The following is a 13,281-nucleotide window of genomic DNA, read 5'->3' on the forward strand; positions in this document are numbered from 1 at the left end:
ATGGGTGACACCTGGCTTGAGAGCAGTACATGTGAAAAGGATCTAGGAGTCTTGGTTGACCACAAACTTAACATGAGCCAACAGTGTGACGCGGCAGCTAAAAAAGCCAATGCAATTCTGGGCTGCATCAATAGGAGTATAGCATCTAGATCAAGGGAAGTTATAGTGCCACTGTATTCTGCTCTGGTCAGACCTCACCTGGAGTACTGTGTCCAGTTCTGGGCACCACAGTTCAAGAAGGACACTGACAAACTAGAACGTGTACAGAGGAGGGCAACCAAAATGGTCAAAGGCCTGGAAACAATGCCTTATGAGGATCGGCTAAGGGAGCTGGGCATGTTTAGCCTGGAGAAGAGGAGGTTAAGGGGTGATATGATAGCCATGTTCAAATATATAAAAGGATGTCACATAGAGGAGGGAGAAAGGTTGTTTTCTGCTGCTCCAGAGAAGCGGACACGGAGCAATGGATACAAACTACAAGAAAGAAGATTCCACCTAAACATTAGGAAGAACTTCCTGACAGTAAGAGCTGTTCGACAGTGGAATTTGCTGCCAAGGAGTGTGGTGGAGTCTCCTTCTTTGGAGGTCTTTAAGCAGAGGCTTGACAACCATATGTCAGGAGTGCTCTGATGGTGTTTCCTGCTTGGCAGGGGGTTGGACTCGATGACCCTTGTGGTCTCTTCCAACTCTATGATTCTATGATTCTATGATTCTATGAGCCAGCGCAGCACACAGAACGCTGTTTACCTTCCCGCTAGTAAGTGGTCCCTATTTATCTACTTGCACCCGAGGGTGCTTTCGAACTGCTAGGTTGGCAGGCGCTGGGACCGAACGACGGGAGCGCACCCCGCCGCGGCGATTTGAACCACCGACTTTTCGATCGGCAAGTCCTAGGCGCTGAGGCTTTAACCCACAGCGCCACCCGCATCCCTGTTGGTTAGTTAGTAGTTTTTCTAAATTATAAAAAATATTAATGCTAAAAGTAGTATAAGTATACAGATATATCAGCTCTATAGTCATACACAGATGAAGAGAAGAAGAAGAAGAGTTTGGATTTGATATCCCGCCTTTCACTCCCTTTAAGGAGTCTCAAAGCGGCTAACATTCTCCTTTCCCTTCCTCCCCCACAACAAACACTCTGTGAGGTGAATGGGGCTTAGAGACTTCAGAGAAGTATGACTAGCCCAAGGTCACCCAGCAGCTGCATGTGGAGGAGCGGAGACGCGAACCCGGTTCCCCGGATTACAAGACTACCGCTCTCAACCACTACACCACACTGGCTCTCTTCAGATCCCTGAAGACCCCTACAGGTTTGCAAAAGCTCACAGAAGAGAAGAAATGAGAATCTTTTTTGAAGATTTGCTGCCCCTGCAATCTCTGACCCTGACTCCAGTTTTTCCTTTGTGACCCAGCTGCTATCTGAGCACACAGTACTCATTGGGGCCGTCGGATCTTGCTCCCCTATCTTGCTATCTCTATTCATGATCCCGCCCACTTAGTTCACCAGTGCGTAAAAACACCTGTGCAAAAAAACCTTTAAACCTACGGTGCATCATTTCTCGAACATATATGGCAAGCCACTTACATTGCGAGGCTGCAATATATGTTAACCTTACTTGTCCCAGAAAGTGTTAAATGCAGGGATAGAAGCAGGAGACAACAACGTAATGGTTGTTAAGAATCATACCTTGCCAGGACATGGGTTGGCACCACATGCACCACCCCGTCTGTGGAGATGGAGTTGCCAGATTTTTGATGTGCATTAGATACTTACTTGGACAGAAGTCTGAACAGGAAATGGAACCTCAGGGCTGTTGGTGGTGGTGGTGAAATGCCTAGTGATTTCATTTACTGCCTTTACCACATACTTTGACAAAGCCATTAATCTTTCTGCAGTCTTTGACTGCTATGTCCTCAGTGTACGGCTAATTTTCATGTGCGCCGTTTAATTGCTGATGATTCATACAATATTTTTTTTTTAAAAAACCTACACTTTCTCTCTGCTTTCCTCTTCTTTCCTCTAGCTCAGCCCCTGTAATAAACTCAAAGAAGGTTTCATGAACTAGGAAATCACGGCTGCTCTGGTCTCTTATCTTTTTCTGCTGGCTATTCACTTATTCTTAATGGACACAGTCTAAGAGGAAGTTAGTCTTCTTTCGGTTCCACTGAATGAAGTGGGTGGGCAGCTTAAGCCGTCTGCTTATATATACAATCTGCTTTTACATACAATTAATGTTTTTTTTTAAAAAATAAATCTTGGCACGTGTTATAAGCCCATCGCCTGGCTTCCTCCCAGCGCGGAGCCCGCCGCCCGTACCCGGCGTATAAGATGACCCCCGACTTTTAAACCTCTTTTCCGGGGTTAAAAAGTCGTCTTATACGCCACAATCTACGGTATATGCGATTTCACTTAAACGTGTGGTGCCTCGGAACGTAACTCCTGCAAAAATGGGGTGTTGCCTGTACAGTACTAAAAGCAGCACAGTGTCTTGTTTGCTGCAAACTATGTTGCATAGCCTAAGGATTAATGGACCAGGTTATGGGAGGGATTTTTCTGATGCATAGTTTCCGGGGGGGAAGTAATTTTGATTTGCGTGACTCCTGAAACTTTTGAAATTTCAGATTTAACACTACATTAATAAAAGGACTTGTGGGTGTCTTTGCCTGTATAAGCTGTTTTACACAACGGGAAATTGTTCTGAACACTGGGCCCCGAAAACTGAACACAGCAATCTCTGAACTGTGGTAGGTTTTGTGGTCTGGAGGACTGCCCAGTTGAAAATAAACTTAAATTTCATCTGTAGCAGATTCTCCTTTAGGTCATGGGAAGATGCTATAAACTTCACTCTGTCCCTTATCAGCCGCCCAGAGAGGGGAACTGTCCTTTTGCCGCCACTCCAGGCAGCCTTGCAGGGCCTCCACCCTTGTGGTGCAACACCCCCGGGACACTCCGGACGGTCCTGGCCGCCCCATTGTGAGAAAGGTGCTGGGCAGAGGGGCTTGGATTCACCCCCTCTGCCCCGTTCAGATTGTGGGTGCCTCAGCCCCATCCCAACAGAGCTGAAAACACCTCAGAATTGGTGCCTCTGTGATGGTTATCAGATCAATTACAGATTATCTTGCTTCAGTTTTTTACAGCTCTGCTACTGCTCCTTCTGCAAATACTAATATATTGTTAGGTATTTGTCATTGTTTGAGGAGGTATATCTAATTTGAAAACATTTAAAGGTAATAATAATAATAATAATAATAATAATAATAATAATAATAATGGCTGTTTCCATTCAAAATTGAATAGATGGGAGCAAAATGGAAGAATACCCTTATGGGGTAGAGTTAAATAAAACTGGATATGTCCTTTCTAATTGAAGTGTGCCAACTAAAATGTCCACCAAATATTTATTAAGCTTTTATTTCTACTTTGCTTACATTACAGCTATGTTGGGGGGGGGGAAGCCATCGCATTCTGACTGGTCTGAATATTGGGTGTTCCAGGTTTATTTCCTTTAATTTATTTTGTTTTAAAGGTTGCCTGCATCCTTTTTTGAAAAATAAAAAAACTCCAACAACATGAAAGTAACTTGAGCCTTCTGGAGTCAGGGAAAACATCCTCTTCTACTGTTTCCAATCTATTTTGAATTGGATGTCTGGGTTCCTTATTTGATTCCTTAATTAATTTATGTGTTAATTGGCAAAAACAGCTTCTGTGAAACAGCCTAAATAAGAATCCGAAATTACTGGTTTCTGGAATGGCCCTTGTTTGGCTCCTTTGAACACTATGTGCAAGAGATCCTCTTTAAGCAATGCCCACCCACCCCTGTCCTTGGTAGCAAAAAGGAGGAAAAATAATTATTTGAAAAGAAACAGGATACATTTCAAAGGTTTGAAGAAATAATATTCCGCATTAGAATTAATTTGCTTTTTAAAATACTGTACCTTGGTTTTATGTGGAGGCTCCACCCCCCCCCCAATCAATTGCTTGTTTTCAACTTAAGTTTACTTAAAGTTTTACTGAAAAGGAATATACAAAGACAGCCATTGAATGGAGGATTAATCACTATGGCAACTGAAATGTGGTGACTGAAAAGGGGGAGGATGTATTCTTCCCTCAGCTTCCTGCCAGCTGTCATACTCAACCTTTGCGGAGTGAATCCAGTCCAAAATGCAGACTATGACCAGCCCTAAGAAACTATATCTGTATTTTTATAAATTGGTACAAGTATCACACTATAAAAGAAGACTTAATCCCCTGAATTGGATGACAGACACTTGGCACTCTTGACAGTGTTTTGACAGAGAAATAACAGGATGCTTTGTAGTAAAACCTGGATTAATGGTAAACCCCTCTTTATGTTATTGCAGTGTGGTGTAAATGAGGGAACTAAGCATTCTGTCAGCCCGGGGTTCAACGGCGTGCCCTTTCTATGCCCAGTGCAGGTTTAAGGGCTCTGTGGAGTACTGTAAATACAAAAGTAGCGTTATTAAGAACCCTTTGTGCCACCGGTATTTTGTATTACATAGGTATTTTTCATAGGTCATGTAAACAAAAGGATTTCTGTCAGCTGCAGTGGATTTGAACGTAGAGCATCTGTGCAGATCTTAGGTTTGGCCAAGAAAGCTGAAAGAGGATGCACAGCCCATAGGTTTTCCAATGGTCTTTTTGGCCCATGACAGTGAGTCAAACAAAACACAGCACAAAATCCCCACAATTGAACATCCCAGTTTCACTGCACAACAAATAGCTAACCTGCAGTTTTAAACGTCTATGTGATACTGTGGGAGTTTTTTTAATGGTTGGTATGGTGAAGCCACTCATGTTTGCTAGAGGGGCTGTTGTGCTGATGTTTAATCTGATGATGCGTGCTTTGGCTTTTAGAATCATAGAATCATAGAGTTGGAAGAGACCACAAGGGCCATCGAGTCCAACCCCCTGCCAAGCAGGAAACACCATCAGAGCACTCCTGACATATGGTTGTCAAGCCTCTGCTTAGAGACCTCCAAAGAAGGAGACTCCACCACACTCCTTGGCAGCAAATTCCACTGTCGAACAGCTCTTACTGTCAGGAAGTTCTTCCTAATGTTTAGGTGGAATCTTCTTTCTTGTAGTTTGGATCCATTGCTCCGTGTCCGCTTCTCTGGAGCAGCAGAAAACAACCTTTCTCCCTCCTCTATGTGACATCCTTTTATATATTTGAACATGGCTATCATATCACCCCTTAACCTCCTCTTCTCCAGGCTAAACATGCCCAGCTCCCTTAGCTGTTCCTCATAAGGCATTGTTTCCAGGCCTTTGACCATTTTGGTTGCCCTCCTCTGGACACATTCCAGTTTGTCAGTGTCCTTCTTGAACTGTGGTGCCCAGAACTGGACACAGTACTCCATGTCTCTGATAATCTAGCTCAATGCAAGGTGGTTACTGGGAAGCAGAAGCTGGTACCAGGAGCCAGCAAACTTTTTCAATAGGGGGCTGGTCCACTGTCCCTCAGACCTTGTGGGGGGCTGGACTATACAGTGGTACCTCAGGTTAAGAACTTAATTCATTCTGGAGGTCGGTTCTTAACCTGAAATAGTTCTTAACCTGAGGTACCACTTTAGCCAATGGGGCCTCCCGCTGTGCCGCTGCTGTGCAATTTCTGTTCTCATCCTGAAGCAAAGTTCTTAACCTGAGGTACTATTTTTGGGTTAGCGGAGTCTGTAACCTGAAGCGTCTGTAACCTGAAGCGTTTGTAACCTGAGATACCACTGTATTTTGGAAAATAATAATGAGCAAATTCCTATGCCCCACAAATAACCCAGAGATGCATTCTAAATAAAAGCACACATTCTACTCATGTAAAAACACGCTGATTCCTGGACCGTCCGCAGGCTGGATTTAGAAGGCGATTGGGCCGGATCCGGCCCCCGGGCCTTAGTTTGCCTACCCATAGAGGAAGATTTGCCCTTGATTGACCTGTTGCCTTATTACAAGTGCACCCCTGAATCTGTACTATGCAGAGAATCAGAATTTTATTTAGAAGAAAAGAGTTTGGATTTGATATCCTGCTTTATCACTACTCTAAGGAGTCTCAGACGTGAGTAGCGCTGTGGGTTAAACCACAGAGCCTAGGACTTGCCGATCAGAAGGTCGGCGGTTCAAATCCCCGCGACGGGGTGAGCTCCCGTTGCTCGGTCCCTGCTCCTGCCAACCTAGCAGTTCGAAAGCACGTCACAGTGAGTGTAGATAAATAGGTACCACTCCATCGGAAAGGTAAATGGCGTTTCCGTGTGCTGCTCTGGTTCGCCAGAAGCGGCTTAATCATGACCCGGAAGCTGTACGCCGGCTCCCTCAGCCAATAAAGCGAGATGAGCGCCGCAACCCCAGAGTCGGCCACGACTGGACCTAATGGTCAGGGGTCCCTTTACTTTTAAGGACTCACAAAGTGGCTAACATTCTCCTTTCCCTTCCTCCCCCACAACAAACACTCTGTGAGGTGAGTGAGGCTGAGAGACTTCAAAGAAGTGTGACTGGCCCAAGGTCACCCAGCAGCTGCATGTGGAGGAGCGGGGAATCGAACCTGGTTCACCAGATTACGAGTCCACCGCTCTGAACCACTACACCACACTGGCTCTCTGTCCATAGTTGAGTATAGTTTGAGTTGATATGAGAGTTTGGTGCTTGTAGAGTTGGAAAGGACCCCAAGGTTCAACTAGTCCAACCCTCTACAATGCAAAAATCTCAACTAAAGCATCCATGACAGAAGGCCATCCAACCTCTGCTTAAAAACCTACAAGGAAGGAGTGTCCACAACCTGTCAAGGGAGTCCGTTCCACTGTTGAACAGCTCTTACTGCCAGAAAGTTCTTCCTGATGTCTAGTCATAAACTTGTAGAGTTGGAAGGGACCACAAAGGTAATCTAGTCCAATCCCCTGGATTCTGAGAATCTTTCACCCAACGTGGGGCTCGAACATACAACCCTGAAATTAGGAGTTTCATGCTCTACCGCCTGAGCTATCAAAATCTTCTTTCTTGTAATTTGAATCCATTGGTTCAGGCCCGGAGCAGGAGAAAACAAGCTTTCTTCATCTTTTAGATATTTTAAGATGGCTATCATATCTCCTTTCTTTTTTTAAAAAAATATATTTTTATTAAACAATTTCAACAAAACAGATTATCAATCCAAATAGTCAATTACATTATTACCCCCTTCCCCCATCCCTCCCTCCCTCCCGAGACTTCCCTCAGCTGATTGTACATATCATTACTTTATCTTCCATATATTCTATTAATATCATATCTCATTTCAGTCTCCTCTTTTCCAAGCTAAACATACCCAGCTCCTTCAACCATTCCTCATAAGGCTTGGCTTCCAGACACTCGATCATCTTGGTTGCCCTCCTCTGCACACATTCCAGCTTAAAATTTTGGCAATTCTCAATACAGCGGTACCTCTGGTTACGAACTTAATTCGTTCCAGAGGTCCATTCTTAACCTGAAACCGTTCTTAACCTGAGGTACCACTTTTGCTAATGGGGCCTCTCGCTGCTGCCATGCCGCCATCGTGCGATTTCTGTTCTCATCCTGAGGTAAAGTTCTTAACCTGAGGTACTACTTCCGGGTTTGTAAGCCGAGGTACCACTGTACTTGATTGTCACTTGCGAAAATGTTCTGGATGTTAGTTTGGGTGGATGTGTTGCATTTTTAAAGTTTTTTTTTTTTTTTTACCCAGAAATCCTGCATCGACAGACATTGCTGGTGGGTCTGTTTAGTCAGGTGGATTTTATCTAGAAGGCTGAGTAAAGATACTTCAAGGGCAATTCATGATTGCTTGAAGCTTGCTCGGCTTTTAACTTGCAAGATACTGTCTTTACAGCAACTTTTTTTTTGTTACCCTCCAGGCAGAAATTTTCTAACAGTTGATTTTGTGAAAAGTTTCTTGAGATGGGGGGAAGAACACAAAACCGTTTTAGACACATTTAGAATTGTTTTTGTCCTTTTCCAACTATGGGTGCCATCTTGGTATTTTTTTACAGTGAACAGTATTAGTTTTACCAGTAATTTTGTTCCATTACAAACACAAAATTTGGCTATTTTCCAAATAGACTTGAAAAAAAAACACCTTTTGCATTTAAACATATGTGTTGGTCAAAGCATTTGCCACTGTTTAATGAATGAGATGAATAAATGAACATTCTGATGTTTTCAAAATCTTTGAAAGGTGATATGCTGGTTAGTCTGTTTCCCATTAATACCATTATTAAATGTTAATACACCTTTGATTCTAGAGTAGCTGATATAAAACTATGTGGATCGGGAACTGGAGTCCCCAGGTTGAAATCCAGCCCTAGATTGCTAGCCTAGGGGGAAAACAAGTACGTGAGGGAAGCGGTAACTATGGTGAAGAGATTTTTTGGAAGCCCAACTTGTGGGATAGATGGAGTTTCAGCCAACTCCCTGTTTAGGGAAGTTTTTAATGTTTGATGTTTTTTCACATTTTTAATATTCTGTTGGGAGCCGCCCAGAGTGGCTGGGGAAACCCAGCCAGATGGGTGGGGTATAATTAATAATACGGTGGTACCTCAGGATACACACACCTCCGGTTGCGTATCCTTCAGGATGCGAACATGGCAAACAGAGAAGTATTTTTCCCGGTTTCGCTGCGCGTGCATGCACAGAAGTGTTCTACCGTGCCACGCACATGCGCAGAAGCGCTCTACCGCCACACAGGCATGCACAGAAGTGGTCCCTCCATTTGCGGAAACCTCGGGATCCGACCAGAGCTCTGGAACGGATCCCATCCACAACTGGAGGTACCACTGTAGTAATAATAATAATAATAAAAACAACACAACAACTTCCACCCGCTACTCTAAATGTCCCTCCCATAAAGCTAGTTGTATTGGCTTGGCTCTGAAAATCTCTAGTGAAAAAGGAAGACCCCTAAGCAACGTAGACGTAAAAAGTTCCGAACTGTATTGCATATATCTTCTGATTACGCCTTGCTGGGTCACCTTGCTGTTGGTGCCGTTATTCCTTTGAAGAGTTACATTGGTGAGACAAGCATTACCATGACCCTTTATCTCTCTAGGTTTCCAGACAGTTGCAGGAACATGATAATGCTTAGCTCACCGCAGCCCGAGGCTATAGACAGCAGCCCATCTGTGAGGCTACAGCTGCCATACCATAAGCACCATCCTAAATGTCTGCATCCCCTGTGAATTGACACTGTAGGGGCTGCACCCTTCTATGGGTCAACAGGGATACCAGGGCAGGTGGCTGGGTGAAAGTAGAACCAGGGAATCAAAGACCAAAGTTTCTGTGGCACAGCAGACAATTTAGGCGGCGGTGTAGCTAAGTGAAATTTGGGTTATGTGTTTGTTGATCAAGGAGACTGTGGGTTGCAGCCTATAGCGTGGACCTTCTGGATCGACTGCACTGAAAAGGGAGAAGTTGAAACTGTTGGTGATGTTGGTACACAGCTTAATAAATAAATATTTTGAAATGTGTGATATGCAGGGATATCTTTGAAGGCTGCTCAGAAACTGCAAGTGCTGTTCAGTGAGGTATGTTATATTACTATTGGAATATGTAAGCACCAGCGACAAATAGAAGGGGAAGAAATGGAGGCAGTGAGAGATTTCACTTTCTTGGGCTCCATGATCACTGCAGATGGTGACAGCAGTCATGAAATTAAAAGACGCCTGCTTCTTGGGAGAAAAGCAATGACAAACCTAGACAGCATCTTAAATAGCAGAGACATCACCTTGTTGACAAAGGTCCGTATAGTTAAAGCTATGGTTTTCCCAGTAGTGATGTATGGGAGTGAGAGCTGGACCGTAAAGAAGGCTGATCGACGAAGAATTGATGCTTTTGAATTCTGGTGCTGGAGGAGACTCTTGAGAGTCCCATGGACTGCAAGAAGATCAAACCTATCCATTCTTAAGGAAATCAGCCCTGAGTGCTCACTGGAAGGACAGATCCTGAAGCTGAGGCTCCAATACTTTGGCCACCTCATGAGAAGAGAAGACTCCCTGGAAAAGACCCTGATGCTGGGAAAGATGGAGGGCACAAGGAGAAGGGGACGACAGAGGACGAGATGGTGGGAAAGTGTTTTTGAAGCTACCAGCATGAGTTTGACCAAACTGCAGGAGGCAGCGGAAGACAGGAGTGCCTGGCATGCTCTGGTCCAGGGGGTCACGAAGAGTCGGACACGACTAAACAACAAGCACCAGGGAAAGCCTCTGCAGTCTCTGGGCTACTCCTGTCAGACTGGCTTTCAGTGCTTACCATTCTGTTTTATGATGTTGCTTAGTTTGCAGTGTTCAGACTTCTTACAGTTAATTGTATTGTATTTTAAATTTTACATACTTATTTTTATTTTATTTTAGATGACTGTTGTTGTTGTTGTTGTCTTCATTATTTCCGTTTTCATTGTGCAGGTTGCTTTGAGAAACCTGGGTGCAAAAATAGCAGGAAATCGGTGCTGCCTCGTGTGAAACATCTCCTAAAATGATGTTACTCTGCAATCTGAATTATATTTTACCAGCCAATATTTATTACCATTGTTTTAATTATTCTTACTGTAATTGTGCATAGCATATTTTTATGAATGTATAGCTTATTAACATTTAAATAAATATGCTACTAAATAATAATAATAATAATAATTTGTTTTTGTGCACTGCTTGAATGCAGCCTGTTGTGGAAAAGTGGGGCATAAATGAGACCATAATAATGAAGTGTACATGACCAGTTTCTCAATGACTAGCTCTCCCTCTCCCATTTTAGAAGGCACCCTTTTTTGGTGTCAGCAACCTAACTGTATACTGAATACAGAGACAGTTGAAAGTGATGGTTTTTCATAAAGCATTTTTTGACATGTTAGGGCTCCAGGGACAAGTTATCACTTATTAAAACATAGCAGTCCGATTTCCTAATAGAAATATCAAACAGCTGTTGGGGGACCTTGACATTAACTCAAAAAGGCCACATCTGTCCCCTGTAAAAAACTAAAAAACAAAATAAAACCTCAGCTAGGAGCATAGGAGAAAACTTAGGTGAAAAACGACTAACATGTTATATTTCACATTTGGTTTAGAAAAGCAGGAAGAGTCCGTGGGAAGCTTTCTCAAGGAAGAGGAACACCAAAAAGGATAATTCGGTAAATGAAACCAGCAAGCCTTCAGTACTTTACATTAGACATCCTGTCTGTCAAAAAAAGAAGGAGGTTCACCGAGTTGGCGCCATTGCCTTCCTGGTTGGAAAAACACCCCAAAGAATCCGCAGGTAAGAATACAATTTGCAAAAATGACCTCCATTACTGTCTTTTCTCAGTTTTCTTTATATAATCTTTAGCTTTGAGTGGGGATTATTAATAATGTTATGTTTAAAAGCAGAATTGTTTTGAAACCTTTGTGATTTTAAGTGTAACCTTTTGGGAATAAACAACAGAAAATATTGTGGAAAGACAGTAAAACGAGCAGTTCTGATGGTGCATTGCAAATACCTTCAGTCAGGTTTGCTCAGCTTTTCTGAGAAGTTAGAGCATGTTGATTCTTCTAGTTTTCTATTAGAGTAATCATGTCTAAAACATAATATTGATGTATCCTGAAATTTTTCCACGGTAGTTTAGTGTTGCTGGAATTGTGTCCTCCTTCTAATGGTTGGAATTGCAATTTTTAGAAGAACTTTTATTGTCTAGCCAATAAATGGGGGGGAGGAGATGAGGAAAAGTCCCACAGGACTTCCGCTGCTGGGACTCATTAGGTGAATCTCACCTCATGTTTTTGCAAACCATGTTATATCAGCTTTTTGTAAACCAAGGCTTTGTAAACCATGGCTTGGCAATAATTCTGAATTTTCTTTTTTCTGGAACCCTGGAAATTAGTGTTACTGATTCATGTTGTAAGATATCCATCCACTTTTTTTTTTGTTTATTTTTTTACATTATTGGGATAATTAGTTATGCTTTGTTTCACTGATGGCTGTAGGAAGCAGTTTGAGGAAATGGCATCTCATTTTCAGAAGGCTTCAGTGGAAGAACTCGCCAAGCATATTATCAAAACTACATCAGAAGAAAGGCAGAAAATGCTGAAAGAATTTTACAGTGCTAAATATCCAGCGTTAAAGGACCTATTAAAAGTGGATGTTCCAGTATCTGTTTCAGAAGGAAGTGAGGAAGGAGATGTGCACAGAACCCCGTTTAGAAAAAGAAAGGCAATTTCTAAACGTGGAAAATCAAAGCCTGAGTCTTCAACAGATCTCTACGGCCAAAAAAGACATGACGCAGAAACAAAGCAGTTTCCATTTCATCCCTTCATACAGGCTGCTGTGTGCCATAATGTGGAAGATAAACAATTGCCCACTGTCGTTACCCAAGATAGCGTTAGTAGGAGAAACAGCCAGGCATTCAAGGACTTTATGGCATCTGACTCATTAAGCAGTAAATCAGGAATAATTGAGGGGCTGTCTGCAAAAGGACAGCCAAACTTGAAGGGGATGGAGTCACCAAGAGAACCCTTTCTGTCTCCACCAGAAAGCAGACAGGCTCAAATGTGCAAGAAAAGCTCTTTCGCAGACATGCTAGGAGACATCTCTATTTTAAACGACCTCTTCAAGAGCCATGAAAATAGACCAACACAGGCACCTAGGAAGGCTCTCACCGGTCCTGCAGTAAAAGCACGAACTCGGCCAAAAGACTTCTGGGACATGCTGAATGAACCGAATGATGAGAGCCTCGAAAAACTCACAGACGTGGCGGTCATAGAGAAACTGTGCGAAAGAGCTTCTACAGTCACTTCATCCCAGAAGGAAGAGGATGGCGAGAAGTCTCTTTGGAAGAAAAATGACAATTTTTTATGGAAAAGATATGCAGCTGACACAGATGACAAATCTTTGTCTGGCACGTGATGTCTGATTTCGAAGAAAACAAGAGGGAAACATCCACAGGTGTTAACAAAAAAGATCATTCCTACCCCCCCTGGAACTGGCCCAATGAATTCGCAAGCTTCTTAAGTGCTCTTTCCGCCGGTTTCCTACACCCTCCTTTCACAACTCCTTCAAAAGAAAGGTTGTTTTCTTTTCTCTCTCGAAAGAAGGAAACCTCTATGTTTTGAAGGAATCGTGAAAGGAAAATATCCTTGAAAAGAGGCTGAAGAAATACAAACCACATTGCATTGGTATTGAGAATAATAGCGGGTTGCTCTTACAGCACCTGTGGAGATTTTCCTCTTGTTTGGCTGTTGACTTGTGCTCTTGCTTCTGGCTCCTAATTCAGGTTTAAACAATTAAACTAGGGAAATAAT

At 43.0% G+C, this 13,281-nt stretch overlaps 1 protein-coding gene across 8 annotated transcripts in view; it reads left to right on the plus strand.

The window, feature by feature from the left end:
* The window catches only part of ERCC6L2 (ERCC excision repair 6 like 2), a 62,532-nt gene that overhangs the window by 47,637 nt on the left and 1,614 nt on the right, over positions 1–13,281 (plus strand). For all 8 annotated transcript variants that reach the window (XM_083403309.1, XM_083403310.1, XM_083403312.1 and 5 more), the window contains 2 exons: positions 11,076–11,263; positions 11,968–13,253. In XM_083403309.1, coding sequence (XP_083259435.1) covers positions 11,076–11,263; positions 11,968–12,886 — 1,107 coding nt within the window. In that variant the 3' untranslated portion in view covers positions 12,887–13,253. The remainder of the gene's footprint in view (positions 1–11,075; positions 11,264–11,967; positions 13,254–13,281) is intronic.

This window comes from Podarcis tiliguerta (genome assembly GCF_965153285.1).
Source record: "Podarcis tiliguerta genome assembly, chromosome: 11".
Lineage (NCBI taxonomy): Eukaryota > Metazoa > Chordata > Lepidosauria > Squamata > Lacertidae > Podarcis > Podarcis tiliguerta.